Source organism: Gigantopelta aegis, chromosome 7 (genome assembly GCF_016097555.1).
Source record: "Gigantopelta aegis isolate Gae_Host chromosome 7, Gae_host_genome, whole genome shotgun sequence".
NCBI lineage: Eukaryota > Metazoa > Mollusca > Gastropoda > Neomphalida > Peltospiridae > Gigantopelta > Gigantopelta aegis.
Genome location: NC_054705.1, coordinates 26824172 through 26851457, shown reverse-complemented (window position 1 = coordinate 26851457; position 27286 = coordinate 26824172). Strand labels below are relative to the sequence as shown.

General features: G+C 37.6%; 1 protein-coding gene across 1 annotated transcript; it reads left to right on the top strand.

Annotated features, from left to right (window-relative positions):
* The first annotated feature begins 469 nt into the window (after nucleotides 1–469).
* On the top strand, nucleotides 470–27286 carry LOC121376979 (MICOS complex subunit MIC27-like). The gene is made up of 8 exons (XM_041504794.1): nucleotides 470–503; nucleotides 4969–5103; nucleotides 9731–9853; nucleotides 12984–13038; nucleotides 21913–22002; nucleotides 22700–22849; nucleotides 23532–23557; nucleotides 26109–27286. The coding sequence occupies exons 1-8, from the start codon at nucleotides 477–479 to the stop codon at nucleotides 26205–26207; spliced, it is 705 nt and encodes a 234-aa protein (XP_041360728.1). The 5' UTR covers nucleotides 470–476; the 3' UTR covers nucleotides 26208–27286.

The following is a 27286-nucleotide window of genomic DNA, read 5'->3' as shown; positions in this document are numbered from 1 at the left end:
GTTTGACTACTTGTGATTAAAAGTATGAAACCTGGCACATATACCTTGTCCCATTACAAACATTTTAAGATATCGACCCAAGTTAGGAGCTGTACCTGGAGGCCAGGAAGGATCTACAAATCCCCCACCCCCGTTTAGTGGGGCGGCCAAAGAAACAATTGTGCACTTTTGGCTAAAAGCATGGAACTTGGCATATATATATATATATATATAATATTATTATTATTATTATTATTATTATTATTATTTGTGGGGACATGTAATAATAATAATAATAATAATATAATAATAATAATAATATTATTATTATTATTATTATTATTATTATTATTATTATTATTATTATTATACAATCTAAACTATAATTTCAAATTTAACCTAAAATTGATCCATTAAATATTAGCGATTGACTACCTTTAAATTTAATATCCATACACTGTTGCTTGAAATTGGTATAAGGGAGATAACTCTATTTTATGTTCGTAATAATGGCTGCATCCAGAGTAAGTTTTGACCTTTACCGATATTTTTGTTAACTTCAGTAATATTTACTTCATTGTAATAACAATTGTAGCATAGGCTAGCTGTTCTTCTTCTCATGTACTGATTTAGTACTGTGGTGACGATTTCATAACTTAATTTTGAATCTATATTTTCAAAATTTGATTCGAACTGATTCTGTTATTTGCCGTTAATGGCGTTATAACTGTAATCTGTAGTATGTACATGACAAATAGAACGGCACGTATGTTTCTACGAGAATAACGGGTCGTCTCGCCCTTATTACTATAGGCTGTCCCACCCTCCTACACAAATGTCTTTTGTAACAAAATGTCAGTTTGGTTTGACGTAAGAAGAAAAGAAAAAGTGTTTCGGAAATAAAGAAAAAATACTATTTTTGAAATTTGTGCAATTTAGAATTCAACCAGCTCAGAAATAAATAACTTGCAGTAAATTCCTTAATATCTTTTAAATCCAAATCAAATTGTTAAAGGGACATTCCTGAATTTGCTGCAATTTTTAAGATGATATCGACTAAGAGAGACTTTTTAACGATTGTAATTACATATCAAATATATTTTTCTGCATAAAATATTATAGTTCACCAAGATTAACTTTGGCTACAAGTGCAAGCACTACCAAAGTTAATCCTGGGGACGAACAACGCCATTAGCGCCCTTCCGAGCAGTTTTGCTCGGAACGGAATTCAATCCGAAATGTGGTCAAACTAAAAGAAAAACGACTGTCATCACGTTTTCCCACCCAAATCGTGTACTGTGATCTATTTCGAGCATATGGACACTAAGAAATACTTACTTTGAAACGATCTTCACTTTGAATTAAAGGAAAAACGACCGACTGTATGACTTGTGTTTAAAACGCGCGGTGAATTATGGGAGGAAAATGAAACTCGGAGCAATCTTGTATGTGGAAAAGGATCGGTGAAGTCATTTCTCGTTCCATAATGAATAAAACAAAAACCATAAAACTAAAAATTAATTAAAGTTAATAAAATAACTTAAAAGTAAAAATAAATTAAAGTTAATCAAATAAAATGAAATAAAATAAAAGAAATGAAATTAAAGATAATAAAAAAAATAAAATAAAATTAATTAATTAATAGAAATGAAATAAAAATTATGATTCACACACACACACACACACACCGACATTTTTAGAAGAAAACTCAGAAAAAGACAGGTAAGTAACAGTTTAAAACTTAGTACTTATCTTTTAGTTATTTTTAGAGAAATTAATGACTTTTTTTTCTTTTAAAAAAAATAACAAAAATAAATAAATAATATATATGTGTGTGTGTGTGTGTGTGTGTGTGTGTGATAAAAAAAAATTCATTTCTATTAATTAATGTGTTTTTTATTTTTTATTATCTTTAATTTCATTTCTTTTATTTTATTTCATTTTATTTGATTAACTTTAATTTATTTTTACTTTTAAGTTATTTTATTAACTTTAATCAATTTTTAGTTTTATGGTTTTTGTTTTATTCATTATGGAACGAGAAATGACTTCACCGATCCTTTTCCACATACAAGATTGCTCCGAGTTTCATTTTCCTCCCATTATTCACCGCGCGTTTTAAACACAAGTCATACAGTCGGTCGTTTTTCCTTTAATTCAAAGTGAAGATCGTTTCAAAGTAAGTATTTCTTAGTGTTCATATGCTCGAAATAGATCACAGTACATGATGTGGGTGGAAAAACGTGATGACAGTCGTTTTTCTTTTAGTTTGACCGCAATTCTGATTGAATTCCGTTCCGAGAAAAACTGCTCGGAAGGGCGCTAATGGCGTTGTTCGTCCCCAGGATTAACTTTGGTAGTGCTTGCACTTGTAGCCAAAGTTAATCTTGATGAACTAAAAATATTAGTGGCTGTATATTAAACGTGTTTCGGATCGTTATAATATTTGTACTAGGTTATATTTCATTTTATTTCCTAAGATATTATTTTTTCGTATATACAAAATTATGTGAAGACAAAATCCAGTTTGGGCTTCTTACAAATATTAAGACAATCAGAAACACATTGAATATACAAACACTGATATTCTAAACAAGAAAATATATTTAATATGTAAGTTTAATCATAGAAATATTTTAATAGTCAAAAACATCTTACAATGCACAGCAAACTCAGGAATGTCTCTTTAACAATTACAATAAATTACTCTCCTACATTTAATTACTGTTAGATTTTCTCCGCTTTTTGTCCAAACATAAATCATGAATGTAAAACATATTGACATGGATTAGGCTAAAACCATATGACTCCTATATGTCTCCTATGTCAAAACATGCAATTTTTCACTCTGCTATTTTACTTTTTTGTGGAATACTCTTCAAGAGGGATGGAAGCCTAAGTATGTGATATAGTTAATCTGATGTCATGATGAGTGTGTTATACCTTAGAGCATGTCAGTGGATTTTCATGTTTCATGATCGGGTAGTTGAACCAACCAATCATCAGTTATAATCGGTTGTCGGTATTTTAAGCCTATTTTTACTCGAGGGATAAAATATGTAACTTTGTTTGCTTATTGACACCACTGAATTTTATTGTTAATGTAATGGATACAGAAGATAAGACTAAAAGTAATATAAATGTAAAATCTGAAAATCAACTTTCTTTTCATGTTTTACAGTTCTTTTTCTGATTCGTGATTGGGCTCACATTTTACATTTTTGCGAGGAATTATTTTCGCGACTGTGTGCCCCAATAATAAAATCAAAATTACCCATATTTCATTTGCCAAAATCTTTTCAATGACGATTTCACACACACACTTGGACATGTTCACCATGCTGTCAGCGAGACGTCAATTTTGTATGTATATTTCTGATAAGCATGATATACCAGGGCACGAAATAAGTTATAAAAATTGTATAGCAATTTTTGCTATGCAAAATGAGTTTGTATAACATTTTTCAAGAAGTTAGTTTTTTGTCTGACAGTGATTTGATGGTTTACAAATGCACCAATTTGTGATTTTCCACCTTTATATAGAATACAGGCCTTGACCTTAAGTTTTTTCAGTGGTAGCCCGGTGCAATAAAAATTAATATATCTCTGTTATATTGTGTTATATTTGAATATCCCCTATTTATTTTTAACATTATATGATCACCACGAAAATTTCAACATGTATATATATTATCAGAGTAAAAGATATCTAAATAGTTATAAAATGTTTCTTGGTACACCATAATTATGAAACATTATTTAAAAGGAAAGTGAAAGTTTATAACAAAACATTACAATGATTCGTATCAACAATTAAAAAAACAAGGAAAATCAATTATGTGATTAACATAGACTGGGATCTCTGTCAACTTTTTTTTATGCAGCATCGTCAGTATAAAGTAGAAAACCAGTTAACTATATTTACAAAGATTTCCGCATGTATTACTTGAAGTTGTGATGTTATGACTATGAGGCACTTTGATTTTTCTTTTCATCGAAAACACTCGGTACTTATTTTTTTTTTTTGTAAAATCTTATTTTTTATAAATAAAATGTGTCATTAATGCATGAATTAAAAAGCAGAGGAAACTAATTTTCAAACTTGTATTTCTGCTTATCACAGATTTATAACAGCATTCATTAATACATTTAAATACTGTTTTGCATTTTGTATATAGGAAGACTGCCACTCTCCAGCATTGCATTTTAGTAAAAACAAATTTAATAAAATTATTACAATCAAGGTGTTATGGTAGAGACTTAGAATTTACTTTCTGATGTAATACTCAACAAACAATTAGTCAACCAGTACATATAAATTGCACAATTGTTTCTCTAATACACTTCATACTTTTAATATTTGTACTAATGGTTTACACACATACGCACACAAAAATCACACAGATACACATACATACATACATACATTCATACATGCATACACTATCGGCGTTTCTGCCAGAAATAAATTTTTGGGTATGGCGCTACGAAATTGAATATATTTACAATGTGTGCTGAATTAATGCAACTGCAGTCAATAGAGGGATTGGGGGGCTAAACCCAGAAAGAAAATAGTTTACAGTAATCATAAAGAGTCATAAATTTTGTCAAAAGGTTAACTTAAAAAAATAAAATCCATATTTTGTTTTGGGATGTGGCGCCATACCCATTTTATCCTTTGGCAGAAACCCTGAAGTCTGTACAATTCATTCATACATACACATGTACATACACTCTATCGGTATATAAACATGACTCCTAATTTTGTTATTTGGTGCCTAAAAAAATAGAAGTAGGCGTCATCTGGCTCCTGGACAGAAAAGTTAACGTGGCTGGCTGCCCCCTCCTCCCAGCAATGAAAGGTAATTTTGCCCAAATTTCTATTTTGTTAATAAAGGACTGACTTAGTGATTACTATGTTTTCAAGTATCACTTCAATATAAAATGTTCTGAGATGTTGTTGTAAACAAATATTGTTTATTTGGTCAGGTGTTACAGGCCAGTCGGATGGGGTCAGTTGTTGTGATGGCCGGTATGCCGTTTTTCAACACTACAGTGTATGCTGTTAGTGACGACAAGTGTCCCAAGCCTAAGACTAAGACCAACACAATAAAGGTTTCTGAGGTGAGACTTCTAGCAGTAATCAGACTTCTTTTTCGTCCTTTTTTTTTTTCAGGGGACATAAAAATCATATTAAAAAAAACCCCATGAAATAGCCTGTTTAAATGTATAAGAGTGTGTGGTGACATCATAACTGTCAAAGTTAGCTGTTTCATACACCACACAATACTGGCAATGAATGCAAAGAAAAGATGTTTGATGACGTAACAGGGTTCGAACTTAACAGTCACCCAATCGCCCCTGGCGACTAAAAACCCACAGTAGGCTAAGGTTGCCTGCCTGGCGACCAATGTTTTTTTTTTTTTAAATCAATAATTAATAAATAAATAAAGTACACCTATGTAGCCTACTTTGCACCATGAAAAGTGTAGGTCTGCTTTTACATATAAACATGTGCCCAATATAAGAATAGGTGTACGGTAAATTAAGTGTCATGTAAAATTGGGCACAAATTCATGTCGACAAGATTCAGCCCTGGTTATGTGTACACGTAGATCGTATCCACTGAACATTATATTTTAGGGGTTTTTTTTTAATTATTATTATTTCATTGAGATGGGGTGGGGGGAGGAAGGGGTTGTGTCGGTTATACCAGTGCTCAACATTTGGTGAACGCAAGCATCTTTGTTGGAAATTATATAATCGGGAATATCACAAATGTATTGACAGTGACAGTGGGGAGTCACAGTGGCATGTCTGTTATTTATTTAAAGAGTGGGTTGGTTGAGTGCAGGAAAATACTCAAAATAAATGTTTTCTCTTATAATCTGTTGCAATATTGTTGTTTTTTTAGAAAATATTATTCGGGCAAGTGACAATAGATCACACTCAACACATTTTATTTACGGTTATATGGCGTCAGACATATGGTTAGGGACCACACAGGTTTTGAAAGGAAACCCGCTGTCGCCACTACATGGGCTCCTCTTCCGATTAGCAGCAAGGGATCTTTTATTTGCGCTTCCCACAGGCAGGATAGCACAAACCATGGCCTTTGTTGAACCAGTTATGGATCACTGGTCGGTGCAAGTGGTTTACATCTACCCATTGAGCCGTGAGCCCTGTCACTCAGGGTTTGGAGTCGGTATCTGGATTAAAAATCCCATGCCTCGACTGGGATCCGAACCCAGTACCTACCAGCCTGTAGACCGATGGCCTGCCACGACGCCACCGAGGCCGGTAAAAATTATAATAAGTAATAATATGTGAAAGGTTAATGCTGGGTACTTTGTAAAATTAATTCTTGATTTTTCTGAATCAGTACACCCCATAGTGTTCCAGAAAAAAAATTCCCATGTGGGGCTTGGGGAATGTTTTTTACAGCACTTTGAAATTAGGCTTTCAAAATCTATCTAACATTCACCAAGATACAGGGTAGGGATAACACATTTAAGGTTTCAGTCAATTGTGGTCGATCTATGTAAATAAAAATTGGCACCCTTTTACTGTTGTCTATGGAAGGACTTGATGTCATGATATTATAATGATCTAATCCATGATGGCTGCCATTTTGGTGGGAAAACAAAAATATTGTTTGGTGGTCAGCTCAAATCCAAGATGTCAGCCCTTCCTGGTCGAAAAAAAGAAAAGACCATGTTTTTTACTAATTAACTCATGCCATTCTAATTCATCAGAAAATTTGAAACTGCTTGAAATTAATTTTATTTATCTTTACAGATCCTAATAATTTAGTGTGTTTTTCAGGATGTAATTACATAGGCATCAGATGACTACAACTTGGGGCAGAAGAGGGAGAATTTGTATAATAATTTGATTTTAAATTGGGTGCAAATGGATTATCTTCAGAGTTTTGGGGAGGGGGCAGTACTCCTTATAAACACTTCCGACATGTGTTAATTATTTTCCACCTTTTCAAGCAACAATTGTTTTGATAAATCACTCATTGACAGAATCCAAAGATGTTTACAGGTTTGTATCAGATCGGTTGGTACTTTGGCTATTATATTTGAAACTCCAGTGTTTGTCCATGTCCGTTATTGTTAACACTAGTATGAAATCATGACCACAAGGTTTGAATTTCACCACGGCACTGACAGCAATTGCTGTAGGTGCCCTCCTTACTTGACGTTATGCTCCTAGAATATTAAGGTATCAACAGCGAGAAAATTGCTGCATTGCCTAACCTGGTTTCCCAACATGCCCTTCAGATTTTTTTTTTTTTAAACCCAGCATTTAACATGCAAAATCACATCTATTGAAGTCAGGCTGCTTGTTGACACGCGAAGTGACAGGTCAGTTACACCAGGATGTAAAACAAAACGTGATGAAAATGCCCATAAAAATGTATTTATTTACAGCAGTTTAAGTTGACAACATTTAAAAATATATTCTTTGTGACTTACATATTAGTGATTTTAAATATCATATTAACAAATATATCTTTTCGACTTGGCAAGATGACTGGGACGTTGCATATTTGATGCATTCATTTATTTTAACCCTCTAGTGCCCAAGTACTGAAAATAAATACCAAACATTATCACATTCATTCAACTTACAACGTACAATGTACAGGTGTTAGTGTACATTGAACACTTCCATGTTGATTTTTGAATTTTCATAATTTTGTATATATTTGGGTATTTAAGGAAAATGTAGCATATTTATTATATGCTACATGTTATTAACCTTGTAAAATACATTATTATGCCATATATCTGTATCAAAAATAAACATTAGAGTCCAAGACCATACGGTGAAATAATTTTTGTCTCAGAAAGTTGATAGAAAGTAAGTTGCCTTCGTGCCCCTCTTATGAAGGAAAAGTTTGCCTTGCATGGTGTCCCTCCAACTTGCCTTGGTGCCATAATTTTTGTTATTAAACCGATGGCAACACTTGCCGTGCCTCCCAAATTTTTAAATTTGACCCCTGTGACCATATTGCCACGGTCAATCAAATGCACAGTGTCTCCACTGAAATTGAATAGTTTACATAAATAGTCGGAGACTGTTGAAATTTTTGGTGGGTACCATTGATGGCATTCGCTGTTGGTCCAAGATTTTTAACAGTGCAATCAATGTCTGGTACCTGTAAAAGCGAACTGTAATCAGAGTCAGCACGTTACAAATTTTGTCCTCAAACAGCCAAGAAAATCAAAATATACTACTTGTCCTCAGAATGTCTTAAGCTACCTATATTTGTCAACTCTCTCCTAGATTGAGCAGCCATTTCTATAACTGTCACCAGTGCTATACCAATATGATGATGTCGTGTCACACCCACTTCGTGTTTAATACAAGATATTTTTTCTAACAATCGAGTCAAGCATTGATGACATCATTCATTGTGTGAAATGTGGAAGGCCACACTACTTTATACCTAGTTCCTCCAATGGCATTTATGAATGTATATATATGCTCATATCATCTTTCCAGTGATGCCGAACAATACCAATAATTTGCTGGTTCTTGACATAATCCAATGTGGTAGAGAGTCTAGAGACAGTAGGTGTATATAAGCATCTGTTTGGCAATCTTATTATCATAAAATAAAATTTGTTAGACCTTTATAATTGGTGTGCACATTACAAGCCGTTTTAAATATTTTTGACGAGTTAGAATAACTAGAAAATAATATTGTCCTTTTCCTCGTCAAAATGGCAGCCATCTTGGATTTCATCATTGCTGTGTTATCATATCAAATTTAACCATAGATGCCAGTAAAGCGTAACTGGGTAATCACTTACGTTACATGTACCAGTTTTCATTATTATAAAATAAAATGTCCTTTATAAGTGGTGAATGAAATGGTTAAATACAATTATCATAAACGTTTATTGTCGTCGTCTTCAGGATTGGAACCCATGTCACCATAGATTTGTTTACCTAACAAATTCATACCAAATCATTAGTATCTGTAAAGTGATAAATAAAACTTCATTACATTTAGTTTTAGTCACTTTTGATGAGTTAGAATGACTTGAGCTGACCACCAAACAAAAGTTTAGTTTTTTTCTGCCAAAATGGCAGCTGTCTTGGATTTTATTGTGATAATATCATCACATCAAGTCCTTCCATAGACAACAATAAAGGGTAAATATGTTTGTAACTTCTTGCCAATTTTCCGTGACATAAAAAGACTACAAGTGACCAAAACTGTAAATTTGTTATCTCTATCCCGTTTCTTGGTGAATCTAAGCTCCAGACATGGCAATTTTTTTTTTTCTGAGGCACTATCGGGTGTTCTGATTGAAAACATCCTAAAAAACAATTTTCCTTCACGTTTTTTCCGCAAATTTGTTTGTGCAACCAGGCTATGAACCCCGTACAGGTAATAAGGCATGTGAGATGATGGGTGGGGGGTTTGACATAAGTTTACATAAACCCTTTAAGTGACAAAATCAAGTTTTATTTAACCAAACAAAGGAATGCGAATTTCAAATTTGCTTTTTGGTGAATTATTAATAAATATATTCTCCAAATTCAACTTTAATTCACGTTTGGCAGACAACAGCATAAACTCCGAGATAAACAAATGTATGAGGAAAAGTGATGGGTGGGGGTTAGCATTGGGGATAGGTCTGAGGTAAGATTGATTTTCAATATTTTGCTGTTTGTTAATTTGCTGTTATAAATGCAATTAACCTTTGAGTGTTGCAATTTTTTGTAGCTACCGGTGTATTCAGACAAGGAGGAGGACAAGTGTAAATTCCTAGAAGAAGACATTTCTGCGTTTAGGAATCGAGTGTCGGCCATCCGTCAGTCAGTGTGGGAGTACTTGGCAACAGTTCAGGTTTGTGTTCATTCTTCAGCCATGTCTGGTATTCTTATGATCACACACAGATCCCCCCATCACTTACGCTAGTCCCCCAGGCCACTAATTCTTATTGAATCTAAGAGTTTAAGGTGTTAACTGTCAGACTCTTTGCCATGAGGGGCGGGATTTAGCTCAGTCAGTAGAGTGCTCGCCTGAAGTGCTTGTGTCACAGGATTGAACCATGTCGGTAGATCCATTCAACTGGTTGGGTTGTTTTTTTTCATTCCAAACTGAACCACAACTGGTCAAAGGCTGTGATATGTATTTTTCTGTCTGTGGGAAAGTGCATATAAAAGATCCCTTGCTACTAATGAAAAAATGTAGCAGGTTTCCTCTGATGACTACTAGTCATAATTACCAAATGTTTTACATCCAATAGCTGATGATTAATTAATCAATATGCTCTAGTGGTGTCATTTTAAACAAAACAAACGTTACGTTTGTCATGATATCAATTACTTAAGATTCACTACATAGTTAATGAGTGTTCCTTAACGGCTTGATAGAAGCCACATACAGGTTTCATCTTCATAGGATGCCCCAATAAGAAGACTAGTGAATTGGTTTGTTTTTGTTTGTTTTTGGGTTTTTTGGAGGGCGGGGACTCCCCATTTACATGTATGTTGCATAACTACTTGGCTGACCACATTGGCTATTATATACACAAAGAAACAAGTTAAGCACCCCCTGTATTTTTCACAATGACTTGTCTTACGAGGTTTGGCGTTGAAAGCCTGATAACATAACCTCGGAAAAACAAATGTATTTTGCAAGAATACATCTTTGACAGTAAGAAAACATAACAAGTGTATCCAGTTTTGAAATTTTAATCATGATTCTGAGAAGAATTGCAATATGCTGTATTTGAGCCAAAAACTGAGGCACAATAAGTATGGAGGTGCAGAGTCAGAAACACAAGTCAACATCATGATTGATGATGAAAAATGTCATTTGAAGTTCACAGATGACATTCATGACACAAATCATCAATAGCGGGTAAACCCACCAAGTGCCCGGATGACAACTTCCACCCTTTGTCTCATCCCTCCAGTAAGTCGTCTAATCTGCTGCATGGGCAACTGCTGCCATTCTCAATGAAGAGCTGCCTCTAATTGTGCCAGAGTCTGTACAGGTGGTGTCAGTGCCTGTACTCGACGCCCCAAGATGTCTCAAACATGCTCTAGTGGGTTTAGGTCAGGACTCATGGCTGGCCAGGGCATGGTTGTCACAGCTTCAGTTTGGAGTAAAACTGTTACTGCTCGGGAACGATGTGGCCTAGCGTTGTCATCCATGTACAGAGGTCTGGTGGGGAGTGGATGGTTGTCAAAATGCGGCACAACAATTGGTTGCAGGAAGTTACAAATGTACCGATCACCACTGAGGTTGCCTTGGATGGTGACAAGATCCAGCTTACAATCATGTGATAGGCAACCCCAAACCATTACTGAACCTCCACCATACGAAGTCATATGTTGTATGTTCCTGGGTGTGTAGGCAGCATTTTTATGTCTCCAAACTCTCAATGGGCCATCTGTGACATGGAGCAGGAACCGGCTTTCGTCGGACCAATGGACTCTTCACCATGACCTCAGATTCCATCTTCTCTGGGCCAAACACCACGCTAAACGGCATCTCTCATGATGATCAGTAAGAAAGGGACGCTTGATAACCCTTCTGGCCTTCAATCCCACAAATTTCAGACGATTCCTCACTGTTCTGGCCGACATCCGTCTATTGGGTAACCATTGGCTCTTCAGAACAGGAGATGTAGCAAAGGGTGGACGACGTATAAGCCGAAGCAGGGCCCTGTCCTCGCGCTGTGAAGTCAGGCACGGTCTCCCTGACTGTGGGAGATCCTTTACAGTATTGGTATGCCCGTGTTTTCGTATCAGTCTGCTGATTACGGTGTAATGTCCTATACTTTTGAAGGTCATGCCGGTCGCATACATACCAATAATACGCCATCTTTGGGCCTCTGATAACCATCGACGTGCCATATTCAGCGATTAAATTTCAACAATGCAAGACGGTGACATTAAATGGCAACAATTGCAGTGTATTGATACCACATTTTGAGCAAAGCATGGTTGGCATGATGGACGTGCATGTCGTTCTGTTGTGGGACGTCACAGTTGTCATTGTACTCTCCTATTATTTCGATGGAACACCATTCTTGACATATTCGTCACATAATTTGCAGTTTTTACGAATGGGGCTATTTCAGTACTAATTACATCTTGGGGTGCTTAACATTTTTCTTTGTGTATAAATCAAATCAAACCATTTCATTGACCCTTGGAATACATGTTCGTTTGTTGTTTCATCCTGTGAAAGTCTACACTCAATATTGATTAGCTGTATCATTTATGTTAAATACAGAGTAAGAAATTAACATTTGAAAACTGGACCCTGCCAGTAATATATGCTCAAAATGTACAAAAACAACTACATGTAACTGGGTTTATGAGACGAGTTCAATTTCCAGCTAGACCATTTATATGAAGTCATACCATACAGGGCTAGCTCTGCCACTCACCAATTGCAAATTTTAAACTCAACTGGCAAATTTTATTTTAATTTGGCGAAATAATTTCATGTAATGATTTGTATTCTTTTGGAAAATAATGGTGGGTTTCTGTAATTTTTTAAGTTAAATAGATAAATTGGCGAAAGTTTCTGCACATCCACAGCTATTGCTGCAATGATATGTTGATTTCCATGAATCAGTGGACATTATTGACGATAGTCACTAATTAATGCATATACTTAATATTATTCTCGGACACAGACTTACGATGGGCACAAGACATGGAAAAATCATGGAATTTGCTCATGTAATTTTACAGGCTTGAAATGTCACCAAATATTTTCTTTGGTCCTGAAAAGCTAGGAAAAAATGAAAATTTGTTAATATATACATGGATGTAATTAATCTTTCCCCATTTAAAATATCTCTAAACAATATCAGAAATTTTCATTTTAAAATTTGTTTTAATATTATTAAATTATGTTGATAATAGTGTCTTGAAAAATGCCTTTCATGAATTTGATTGATAAAAGAATACAATCTGTGCATTATTATTAATTTTTTAACTCTTTTTTTCAGGAATCAACAACTAAGTTTCAACAGTCATATAATGATTACACTACTCGTTTAATGTGTAAGTAAGAAGAGGAAAAGGCAGAGGGCTTCAAATGATTCAAACCCTTCCCTTTAAAGTCTTCACTTTTATTTATGTTTGAAATGGATTTAATGGCCTCAAAACATGCTTTGTAATCTTCTGTTTGTTTGGAGGGGGGACGAGGAGACCAATAGTGCTCATTTGTGCCAGGTCATAATCTAGAATTGAAAAAGTAGGAAAAATGACTTATAAAGTTTTGTCATATTCTATGTTCATTTGGATAGGTTCTGAATTATATGCTTGGTTCAAACCATAATATTTGTGTTATTAAATATTGCTACTTATGGTAGTAGTTTAGTCAAAACAATTGAATATTTACATCAAATCCTATTAATTAATAAGTATATAACAAGTAACGCAGGCTGGGGGTAATGGTAAATGTTTTATTGACAATAAAATCATTAAAATGTTCACATTAATAAAAATAAAACGTTTGATTCCTCCTGTATTAAAAATAAGTGAATTAAAAGTACGGCAATAAATATTAAAATGGTGGGTGGGTTGTCATCTTGCTCACATGTGTGCAACCTCAACACTGACGGACTCGTAAATATCGTAAGATAAAACCAAATAACTGCCAGATGATTATTTGTCAATTAACTCCTATTAATTAATAAGTATATAACAAGTAACAGGCTGTGTTTGGGGGTAATGGTCAATTTTTTATTGACAATAAAATCATTAAAATGTTCACATTAATAATAAAACAATGTTTGATTCCTCCAAAAACCGCAAACACAGATCTACTGTATTGAAAATGAGGCTGTGATGGTCATAGTTTCAGAGAATTTGTAATGCATGTCTTTATTGATAGAAATATATCGCTCATACGCGTTTGATTTCCAGTCGCCGTGTAACTTGATTAGTAATGGGGGCATCCCCAGTCCAAACACGAACGTGCAGCCACCTTTACAAAATGAATGTCCACTATACTAGCACACCTTTGAGTGATTTAATAAACGTGTCATTAGTCACACAATTAATGTCATTTTTATCCCAAAATGAAAACAAGTGTTTGTCGGTCGGGATGTCCAATTGAACACCTCGTAACATCTCTAATGTGGACACGGGCCATAATGGAGAACCTTGCTGCTTGTACAGTAGGACAGTTAATGTTCTCTGACCGAACTGTATCGTTCTGGAATGAGAACTACTCCATGTTCAACACATATCACATCACCAATACATAGCTATTTATCAGGTGACACACTGTACTGTGGGCCTTTATCCGGTAACAAAGTAGATTTGCGAAAGAACTTGAAAAAGGCTACTACACAAGCACACCAAAAAGCCACATTAAATGGAATTGTGAAGTCTAGTTTCTGTTGAATGGCATAAAGTATATGCGGTGTGATGGGTAAGTTTTGAGCTAGAGGTTTACCTTTTTGTCTCATTATTCCTTTCTTGGCCATCTTGAGGGACCAGTCTTTGAGCGGGTTGTCAAGCCCGGCTTCAACATGAATCAATTGGACCATATTTATATACCCTGGTATACTGTTAGCATTAAGAAAACGAGCTAGAAACACAATATATCTTGGTACTGTTAACTTGCTGGATGGCATTGGGGTCAGACCAAACTGGAGACAAAATCTTAAATATGCTTTTAGCATTGATGAATAAGTTCTTTTAGTACTTGTGGCATACGCCGACTGTTTGTACATCTTGATTTGGGAGTAGACCCAACGCTGAAGGTCTGAAGCCACCAGTCCTGTAAGAACAACAACAAGGAATGGGTTGTCATGTGATGGATCAATGAGTCACTACTGTAGTTATTCAGCCACAATGTAGTCGAGACAACCTGTCACTCACAATATTCTTCTTACCTGCAATATGTCTAGTCACATGGAATGCATATAATGCCGAAAGCCAGAAGAGCTCACGAATACTCGACATTAAGAGTGATTTTTTTTTTTTTTTTAAAGAGTGAATTTGTCAATGTCCCCTTGTTGATACAGTGCATTGTAACAGTATTATCAGTATATGCAATAACATGTTTGCCACTCCAATGTTGTGCCCATCGTTTTGCTGCCTCACCTATTATCGCCAACTGTTTAATGTTGATGTGCTGATTAACAATATTGGGTACATCCGTCCACCAGTTCACATACAGCCAGTTGCCATTATACATTCCGCCACCAGTTCATATACAGCCAGTCGCCGTTATACATTCCGCCCACCAGTTCACTTACAGTCAGTTGCCGTTGTACATTCCGCCCGCCAGCTCACATACAGCCAGTTGGTGTTATACATTCCGCCCGCCAGCTCACATACAGCCAGTCGCCGTTATAGATTCCACCCGGCCAGCTCACATACAGCCAGTCGCCGTTATAGATTCCACCCGGCCAGCTCACATACAGCCAGTCGCCGTTATAGATTCCACCCGGCCAGCTCACATACAGCCAGTCGCCGTTATACATTCCGCCCACCAGTTCACTTACAGTCAGTTGCCGTTATACATTCCGCCCGCCAGCTCACATACAGCCAGTTGGTGTTATACATTCCGCCCGCCAGCTCACATACAGCCGTTATACATTCCACCCGCCAGCTCACATACAGCCATTCCGTTATACATTCCGCCCGGCCAGCTCACATACAGCCAGCCAGCTCACATACAGCCAGTCGCCGTTATAGATTCCACCCGCCAGCTCACATACAGCCAGTCGCCGTTATACATTCCACCCACCAGTTCACTTACAGTCAGTTGCCGTTATACATTCCGCCCGCCAGCTCACATACAGCCAGTTGGTGTTATACATTCCGCCCGCCAGCTCACATACAGCCAGTCGCCGTTATACATTCCACCCGCCAGCTCACATACAGCCAGTCCAGCCCGCCGTTATACATTCCGCCCGCCAGCTCACATACAGCCAGTTGGTGTTATACATTCCGCCCGCCAGCTCACATACAGCCAGTCGCCGTTATACATTCCACCCGCCAGCTCACATACAGCCAGTCGCCGTTATAGATTCCGCCCGCCAACTCACATACAGCCAGTCGCCGTTATACATTCCGCCCGCCAGCTCACATACAGCCAGTCGCCGTTATACATTCCACCCGCCAGCTCACATACAGCCAGTTGCCATTATACATTCCGCCCGCCAGCTCACATACAGCCAGTCGCCGTTATACATTCCACCCGCCAGCTCACATACAGCCAGTCGCCGTTATACATTCCGCCCGCCAGCTCACATACTGCCAGTCGCCGTTATACATTCCGCCCGCCAGCTCACATACAGCCAGTCGCCGTTATAGATTCCGCCCGCCAGCTCACATACAGCCAGTCGCCGTTATACATTCCGCCCGCCAGCTCACATACAGCCAGTCGCCGTTATACATTCCACCCGCCAGCTCACATACAGCCAGTTGCCATTATACATTCCGCCCGCCAGCTCACATACAGCCAGTCGCCGTTATACATTCTGCCCGGCCAGCTCACATACAGCCAGTCGCCGTTATAGATTCCACCCGGCCAGCTCACATACAGCCAGTCGCCGTTATAGATTCCACCCGGCCAGCTCACATACAGCCAGTCGCCGTTATACATTCCGCCCACCAGTTCACTTACAGTCAGTTGCCGTTATACATTCCGCCCGCCAGCTCACATACAGCCAGTTGGTGTTATACATTCCGCCCGCCAGCTCACATACAGCCAGTCGCCGTTATACATTCCGCCCGCCAGCTCACATACAGCCAGTTGCCGTTATACATTCCGCCCGCCAGCTCACATACAGCCAGTCGCCGTTATACATTCTGCCCGGCCAGCTCACATACAGCCAGTCGCCGTTATAGATTCCACCCGGCCAGCTCACATACAGCCAGTCGCCGTTATAGATTCCACCCGGCCAGCTCACATACAGCCAGTCGCCGTTATACATTCCGCCCACCAGTTCACTTACAGTCAGTTGCCGTTATACATTCCGCCCGCCAGCTCACATACAGCCAGTTGGTGTTATACATTCCGCCCGCCAGCTCACATACAGCCAGTCGCCGTTATACATTCCACCCGCCAGCTCACATACAGCCAGTTGCCATTATACATTCCGCCCGCCAGCTCACATACAGCCAGTCGCCGTTATACATTCTGCCCGGCCAGCTCACATACAGCCAGTCGCCGTTATAGATTCCACCCGGCCAGCTCACATACAGCCAGTCGCCGTTATAGATTCCACCCGGCCAGCTCACATACAGCCAGTCGCCGTTATAGATTCCACCCGGCCAGCTCACATACAGCCAGTCGCCGTTATACATTCCGCCCACCAGTTCACTTACAGTCAGTTGCCGTTATACATTCCGCCCGCCAGCTCACATACAGCCAGTTGGTGTTATACATTCCGCCCGCCAGCTCACATACAGCCAGTTGCCGTTATACATTCCACCCGCCAGCTCACATACAGCCAGTCGCCGTTATAGATTCCGCCCGGCCAGCTCACATACAGCCAGTCGCCGTTATACATTCTGCCCGGCCAGCTCACATACAGCCAGTCGCCGTTATAGATTCCACCCGGCCAGCTCGCATACAGCCAGTCGCCGTTATACATTCTGCCCGCCAGCTCACATACAGCCAGTTGCTGTTATACATTCCGCCACCGCCGAGATCGCACGCATCTGTCGCAAATTCGTGATAGGAGACAATATTGCCATCTATAGCGAAAATTCTCCCGTTCACAACATCACAAAAGTCTGCCCACCATTTCACATCCGCCTTCACCGACACATTTATCGTCACATGATAATGTTTTCGCTTAACAGTTTTACACAAGTTAATCAACTGCCTCAGGAATGTATGCCCACCTCACACTGCAGGTGCGGTCCAGTTAAGCTTACCAATCAAATGTTCCAACTGACACTTCTTTGCCTTCTTTAGCTTAGAGAATGAATGTAAACATTGCTACAGATCTGTCAGTTTATCCTTCAGTAAGTTTAATGTACGATTGACGCTATCAATTTCTATCACTAAGAAGATTATCTTTTGTGTTGGTTCTACATATTTATCATAGTTTATTGTGAAACCGAGATTTTCAGTTGACTCACACATAGACATTGGGTGGCTTCCTCGCATTCTGGTTGTGTACCACTTATAACCGAGTAATCATCAAGATACACAATAGATCCACCATAGCCTTTACGTTTTAAGCATACAGGTTACACTAGAGGATATTCTCTGAAATATTTCCGTTTAGGAAGTTTAGTGTTAAACATGTAAGTCATGTGACTATCACCTTCAAACGTCCACTGTAAACCCAGCGCTGAATAACTGTCTGGGTGAACAGGTACACTTCTGTACGCATTCTGTAAGTCAATCTTTGCCATGTAGCCATTAGGTGGTAGAATGTTTACTGCTTTATCAATCATGTCATAACCCACTGAATTAATAGTCATAGTCATTGACACATGCCTGCTGGTCTACTGAAGTCGTGTATAAGTCGAATGTCGTTTGAAGATTTTGACTTGGGTACTGCTGCCAAACTGCTTATTACAACAAGTTTCATATTTGTTATGACATAATTACTCAAATCAGTTTCTTGTTTCAGCTTTAGTTCAACTTTTCGTCTATTTTCGGAACCAATGGCAGAGTTTGAATTTGGGCACTCAACACATATAAGTTCTACATCGTCGTCTATCATGCGAAAACCATTTTTCAAACCTTCTAAAATAAAGTTTTTATCAAAATCTCCCTCTAATTCCCTCTTCCAGACACCTATTTGAGAATTGAGTCTGCACTGCTGTAGTTCTATTGGGTGTGGTTCTGAGGGTGTGCAGGGGTCTTTCCCTGGCTCCGGTGTGTGACGTCAGTGTGTTGATAATATGAGTAAGTGGGGTCATTTCCTGGCCCTTTGCGCGGGTGTGTAATGTTAGTATGTTGAAACTGTGGGTGAGACCCGTAACACTGGATTCAAACGTGCATATATTTACAATGAGTCCCTTGGATTCTGGTGACTGAGGCAGATAGTATCTCATCCACCAGGCAAGAGTTGTTTGCTTGGCCTAATCAGTTTTCTACTAATGTCCCATTTTTCCAGATAGTAGAACATGTTATGATAGTCAATATCCGACCAGCGTTTGTCTTGATCGGTTTGGGATTTCTGATGCACGTGGTCAAAAATCATAACTGACGTAGTTGTATGGGCTTGTAAGTAGTCGCCTAGTTGAGATATTCGATAATTCCCTGAGAATTCAACTTTCCTCTCTAATTAATCTACTCATAATTTTGGAGGTTTCTCCCAGTTTTAATTTCAGCTGTCAATGTTTGCTTGGGTGATTTTGTTTTTGAACTTCGGTTGGGTCCAAAATATTATGGCGACCTCAACTTGTCACTACTGCTGATAACTCGACAACTTGAGCTGCCTTTCAATGGCTAGATTATGGCCTGGGTGCCCCAGATTTTTGGATTGATCAACCCCTGAATAATATTTCCCCTCTGAACAATTATGTATCACAGTTAAGGAAATCACAAGATATTCTACGTGTATCTGTATTTAGAATTAAAATGTTCTACATGTATTTGGGGGGATGGGAGTAAATATATGTGTAACTGAAAGCTTAAGGTATGTAATTTATAGATTCATGGGGATTTTTATTTGTTGTAAAATTATCTTTTTATAAACTGAAACTATTTTTAAAATATAACCATTTTTTAACCTTGTTTCCATCTTAATTTGGAAAACTCGCAAATAAAATGTGACGGTGGGCAGACTAAAATGTGACATGAAATTAATATGAGTGGCCTCCCTTTGAAATATTACTTTTTTAGCAACACATGTCTGTGTACTTTTTGGTTAAATCCGAGTTACAGGCTTCTTCAATGAGTTCAACTAACATGTCATTGTACACATCAATTAACCTGTTTAGTCCCTGGTGTTTTGCTGAGATCAACTCAGTATATCCCTTACCGAAATGACTTATATTTTTCACTTATAAGTGAAGTATAAGTCGTTAATACTTTTCAAGTATAAGTGACTTATAAGTAAACGATTAGGATTTTGTATGCATATGAGGTATCACTTATACAAAGTATATGTGACATATAAGTGAAGTGTTAACCATATATATAAGTGAAGTGTAAGTCATTCGCTTATGTTTAACAGAAGTGTTAGATATATATAAATGACTTATAAGTGAAGTATAAGTGAAATATAAATGAAGTATAAGTGATTCACTGATATTTAATAGAAACTGCTGTATAAGTAAAGTATAGGTGAAGTATAAGTGATTCACTGACATTTACAAACATTGTTGTATAGTGAAGTATAAGTGATTCGCTGATATTTTACAAAAAAATGCTGTATAAGTGAAGTATAAGTGAAATAAATATAAGTGAAGTATAAGTGATTCACTGATATTTACAAACATTGCTGTATAAGTGAAGTATAAGTGAAGTATAAGTGATTCACTGATATTTTACAAAAACGCTGTATAAGTGAAGTATAAGTGAAATATAAGTGAATATTAAAGGATGTGGTATGTTCTGTCCTGTCTGAGGTAAGATCATATGAAAGATGACTTGCTGCTTTTGAAACATGTAGAGAGCTTTCTCTGAAGACTATGGGTCAGAATTAATTATCATTTTAATTTTTTACATCCAGTAGCCAGTGATGAACTAATCAGTGCTCTGGTGACATCATTAAACAAATGAAATTAGGCAGCAATTTGTCCCTGGAGGCCAAATTTCAATATTCTCAGGTAATTGCTGTATTAATGCGACTGACCCTTTCTCCACCCACCACCACCATGGAAATGGACACCAATTTCGGTCAAGCTACCAACCGGTAACAAACGTTTTGTCAAGAAAAATATTTTTCATGTTACTGTTTAAAATTTCAGTCATTACAACTGCCCCCATTTCCCTTGGGCTTTTAATTATCACTGTGTGTAGTAAATTAATTACTCCCAGTCTGCCAGAAGTAGAGATACACATCCTTTTGATAAGACCAGTATAAAGTGATTAGGTGAGTTCTCCCATTCTCCTATAGACATTTTATTGCCCCAATTAGTGGAGCTACAAATGTATGTAATCCCTATGTAAGGTGATATCTAAAGACTTCCAGTGTTTGTGAATTGCAGAAGTTGATGAACATTACATAAATAATTTTAGTTCATTTAATCAAAATACATATATATATATATATATATATATACTCTTCAAAAAAAGAAATGCATAACTGGTATATGTTAGGATTGGATTGCAAATTTATAGCATATCTTTGCTCAATACCAGAGATGTAAAATTGAAACTTGTTAAACATGATCAGATCATCACTTGGAATGAAATCGTCTATCAAATCAACAGGATTAGGCCACCGTATCAATGTCACGGTTATGGACACTAATATCGAGTATGATCCGAGCCCCATGAGCAGCAATGACGGCTTGCCAAAGACCCTGCAGCAGTCACACATGGCTGGCATCTTGCTGGACTGTCGGACAGTTAGTCTGTCTCACCTACAATGAATTGTTTTCCAGTTGTATTTTATAAATACTTACATGTGTATATTAGAATTTTAATCTTTGTTGTTTTTAGTTTTTTAATAACGTGGGACACATAGACAAAACATAAAAATAAATGTGTGATATTATTAATGCGAATAACACAAACTCGCAATTTTCACATTAATATTATGATTGCATTAATTTCAGGATCTACAGTGTACAGTTTCTGTGTAAATCTGTTTATTGCTGGAAGCTTTGTAAAATATACAGTTTCTGTGTACCAGTAAATCTGTTTATAGCTGGAAGCTTTGTAAAATATACAGTTTCTGTGGATATCTTTTTATAACTAGAAGCTTTCTAAAATATACAGTTTCTGTGGAAATCTGTCTATAGAAGCTTCATAACAAATATAGCTTTGTGTTTCAGGTTACGTGAAGTTTGTTCAAGAAGATCCGTCAGTGTTGCCAAGAGCTGCTGTGATAACAATCGCCGGTCTTGGTGGATTAGTAGCGGGCTGTGATAACAATCGCCGGTCTTGGTGGATTAGTAGCGGGCTATAGAGGTAATCAAACGTTTATCCAAGCATCTTCACATGCTCTTAAATTCAGCCTGAGAGGTGTGAACAAATTGCTCTCTCCATCTAGGTGCTGGACGTAACCCATTGATAAAGCACTCGCTTGATGCATGGTCGGTCTGGGATCGATCCCCGTCAGTGGGCCCATTGGGCTTTTTCTCATTCCAGCTAGTTCACCACAACTGATAAATCAAAGGCTGTGGTATGTGTTATCCTGTTTGTGGGATGGTGCATATAACAGGTCCCTTGCTTCTAATGGAAAAAAGTAGTTGGTTTCTTTTCTAAGACTATGTTAAAATTACCAAATGTTTTACCACCAATGGCCGATGATTAATAAATCAATGTGCTCTAGTGGTGTCGTTAAATAAAACAAACTTTAAACTTTAACACTCCATAAAACTCTGATTATTTTGGAGGTCTGATGTTATTGGAGTTACATATATCTGATACTGTGCTATGAAAAAATCTGAATTCTGATTATTTTTCCCCTCTTCAACATTTTGAGCAGTGTGATTTTTCTCACACCTGGGTTTTTCCAAAATGAAAGCCTGCTAAATATGACCGTTGATTATCTGTTTTAATTGTACATATTACCATAAGGAAGTGATTATACAGTACTTAAATATTCTGCTTTATCTGTTACAGGTGGGAAGATGAGGAAGCTGTTCTTTGCTGCTACTGGCATGACAGCAGCTGCAGCATTGTGCTACCCCAAACAAGCAGTTGGGACAAGCACACAAGTATACGACTTGGTGGTAGATAAAGTAGTCAAAGCCGCAGACGGAATTAGTAAGTTTTGTTACCATGCACATACAAATGTAGAAGAAACATGTATAGAGTAATAATTGGGCATGGAAATTCAAGATATGGGCCAGTGCTTGTAAAACTTTACAGTTCAGACTCTTTAATGACTTCATACGCATACAATTTGTATGGTGTTGCCATGATGTTAAAGTCTTAGACTCTTATTAGAGTCTTCAGTCTGTAGAAATTTTATAAGCTCCAGGTCAGGTATGCAGACAGTAAAAATCTAGTTTGGAAATTCATAATGACACACAACTGGTATATCAAAGGCCGTGGTATGTGTTATCATGTCTGTGGGATGATGCACATAAAAGATCCCTTGGAAAAAAGTAGCAAGTTTCCTCTCAGACTACATGTATATGTCAAAATGACCAAATGTTTGACATCTAGTAGCCAATGATTAATAAATCAATGTGCTCTAATAGTGTAGTTAAACAAAACAAACTTCATAATGACAATTTCATTCTGATAATGTAACACTTTTTATATATGTAGAATATTGTTATTTTCTATGTTTTTCACATTGATTTTGTACAATATTTGTTTATAGGAAAAAAATCTTTCTCAGACATTACAAAAAGTCTGAGTAATAATGTTTCTTTATTTATAAGTGATTTGTATGTGCTTTGTAAACTGAAATTATGTTGTTTTATTTTATGTTAACCAGCCGGAACAAAGAAGAAAGGCAGAATAGTAAGTTACTCTTTGTTTGAGGCTTCAGAAAATACACTGTAACCTTAAACATAATATAAGTTATTTAACAAAGTTTGTGTTGAGTGAAATGTGGCAAAACTTGTTGTTTTCTTCTGGCAATGCAAACAGTGAACCAAATCTCCCAAAATATGTTTTTGTTTTGGAAAAAAATGTTTTCCCAATTTCACTTTTGTCTTGCCTTTATGAAGTTAAAAGGAGAATTATAGGTATTGCTTTTCCAGCAGCAGCAGCAGAGACAACATCAGCATTTGCATTAACGTTTCTCATAATCACAGGTCAATAAAGTTTGGTTTATACATGTAGTTGCACCTTTGGATTTTCATCATGGTAGGTGAGACATTTAATTCCACAATTCTTGTCTTCCTGTGACATTCTTTAGAGCCGGTGCACACAGGTGACGTGCCATAGTGACAGGCCGTGCAACAGCAGAGCAACATGGTTGTGTGGTGTGGCCCTGTGTGCGAGTTTCACTTACAGCCAGTTGCTACTTTTAGTGGGTTTTCAGATGATGAAATGATAGTTTAACCACCAGCTAACATTTCCATATATCAAGGTCAATAAAACGGATTTGATTTTAATCAATAGCGCAGGCCAAGTAGTTACAAAATATACATGGGAAGAAAATAAGGCTGTGCCATTATAAAAAAAAGGGGGTGTATAAGCCACAAAACGTTACTTTACTGTGGCATGGTCACAAGCAATGTGTGTGGAGAGAGAGAGTACCTTTTTTACGTGTCTGTATACCACTAATATTTCAAACACGCCTGTCACAGGCTTAATCTCTGACATCGCCAGTTATTAAGTCCAATGTCACGGTTTGAGATTGTCCTTTGCTTATTGCGCATGCATCAAAATCGAAGGGCAATCCGAAACCGCTGCTGCAACAAGTAAAGGACAATCTCAAACCGGGTACAATCTCAAACGGTGACACCGGACCAGGATGGTGGGGATGTGAGTTTGAGGTGGGCAGAATTTGGAATAAATATTTAGAAGTTAGGTCAGAGACCTAAGACCAAATTGAACTAGTTCACCTGCTCATGTCTGGACCAAAAAAATAATAAACTTCAAAAATAAATTTAGAATGCTCATCCTAAAAGGTTTTACGGTGATTTGAGCAATTTAGACGGGCTACCAAAATAAAGTGCGTCGGACTGTTTACAAAAAAATAAACACATTTGAATAACAGCCAAAATTTTTAAAGTCCTACAAGCCTCAAAAAGGAGGTTACCTGTCCTAGAAAAGGTTGGCACATACAGCAATCTGAAGGACAGTCACACTCAGGTTGGGGAGCTGATTCTTTCTGGTGGGCAGGTCTGTGATGACGGGTTGGTAATCAGCGCCGCAGATGGTCTTTACGATCCTGTGGATGGTGTGGCTATCCATCTCGATGGAACAGGATTGCTTGTCTGTAGACATCTTGGTGCCGATGCGTCACTGTCAGTCCCGAGCGTTTGTTAGGCTGCCTGAGTGTGTGAAGCTCATAGTGGCTTCCATCTGGGAGTGGTTTCCAGGTTTGGTTAAAAAATCTGCCCTTCAGCATCGTCAGGTCTGTTGTATCTCCCTGCATGCATGGCCGGTACCAGGTCTTGATCTTTCCTATGGCTAAGTACCAGTCCGCATCCAGGTCGGCAGGTGGGGACGGCTGTCCAGCTCTATCTGGCTGGGCGGTCGGAGATGTTGCCTTCCTATTCCCAGTCGCCAGCGCGTTAACAACAACAACAGGCTGCTCAGCGGGAGCGGTCGGTAGAGTTGCCCGCTTCACCGGAGTTGGTTTGGACGTAGAAGTGGGTGGGAGCGGCGACAACTGGATCATATCTGTATCCAGTATCTCGCTGGTCGCTTCCAAGAGCTGGCAGTTGAGCTGCCAGGTTTGGTCTCCCATGTGTCGCCCCTGGTGCACGTTTCCTCTTCCCACATCCTCTTCTTGTCCTTTTCTGAATATCTATCGCCGTACACCAAGGTCACAGTCACCCATGACCCGGTGTACGCAATGCAATATTCTTTCAACACTGCACATAGCGATGAGTGTAGAATGTGTATGTGGAAAAGAATAGAACCAGTACCATTTCATGTGACACTTAGTGCTGTTGCAGCCAATCAGAATGAGTTGCATGTTTGTTATAAACATAATATAGCTCTTTTTAAATCATCCAAAAAGGACAAAATATCTTCAAAACTATAGTTGGAAAGAAGACATTGTAGCAACATTATTTAGGCTTTGTACGCAATAAATATGACATATTTCACCTACATGTACATGTAATTTCATTTCAATTTTTTATATCTGTTTGATTGCAGCAAGCTCTCTCTCTCTCTCTCTCTCTCTCTCTCTCTCTCTCTCTCTCTCTCTCTCTCTCTCTCTCTCTCTCTCTCTCTCTCTCTCTCTCTCTCTCTCTCTCTCTCTCTCTCTCTCTCTCACAAGATTAATTATGATGGTTATTGTTTATCGTCCTCCCCCCAACCCCCCCACCCCCACCCCCACCCCCACCCCCAAACAAGATTAATTATGATTGATGTGTTTATTTTTCAGGCTTCTGCCAAGGAGACATGCGATCCAAATTCAGATTTATCAGACCACGGCCAATCAAATCCTGAAGATAAAGATCTATACACTACTAGGAAGAAATAACTGTGGAATTACTAGGAACATTTTAATATGCAATAGTAGGAAAATTACATTTTGTGAAAGATTTCCCAACTTTATCAAACCAGTCTCCATCACTGGATCTGTACAAAATTTGAAATCTATGCGATAAAAGTTATAGAAATGAAAATATATTTCAAACATTATTTCATTTTAATATTAGTTTGCTTAAGATATTTTTCTGTTATTTTCTTATATGGCAGACAACAGTTGATTATTTCTGTATGTGAATTGGCAAATATTTGATGAAGCATTGCACACTAATAAATAGTATATATATTTTCTGGTTGTAATCAGAATTGAAAGATATTAATGTATTTGTGGAAGATGGTTTTTAAGGGTGGAGGACATAAGTGATGCTTGTGAATGTGCCTTTATTTGGTGTTAAAGAGAATCAGTCCTTAGAGTTTGGCACAAAAATATACAAATAGGTTCTGTTATGTATCTGCTGTTACATTCAACGGAGGAAGGAAAAACTGCTGTCTCTCCCACCTAGGTTACAGCTGAAATTTGAAACATCACTACAAACCTAACGGCTCAAATGTATTTTACACTGACTTGCATATTGTGGCCATGGAAATGTTTGCAGTTTTTTAGAACACTCTCATTGTTTAGATGTGCCACTGTATGTATATTTGGTGCCAAAAAACAATGACCGATTAGTTTGTGCCACAAGGGATATGTAACAAACACTAGATTGTTGTAATTAATGAAACTTGGTTGTTTGTGTTTTTTCTTATTTTCACCAAAATGTTAAACAAATGACATAAAAACTTAACTTATTAAAATTTAAATGAACCCACATGTAGGTCCAAGTCAACTATAAATGAAGGGTGAAAACTTTTTTTTTCACCTATATAATTAAAAATGCTATATAGATAGTTGTCAATGACTTAGAATTAGAACAATTGAGTTATTCACATCAATTCTTCATCACTCTTAAATACATGTAATACCAGCTTTGGTTCTGTTTGCTTTTCAAAAGTCTCATTTCACTTTCTTACAGAATAAGTGTGTATGTGTAAATATATTTTTGTGTAAATATATTGTGTTGAAAATTGGAA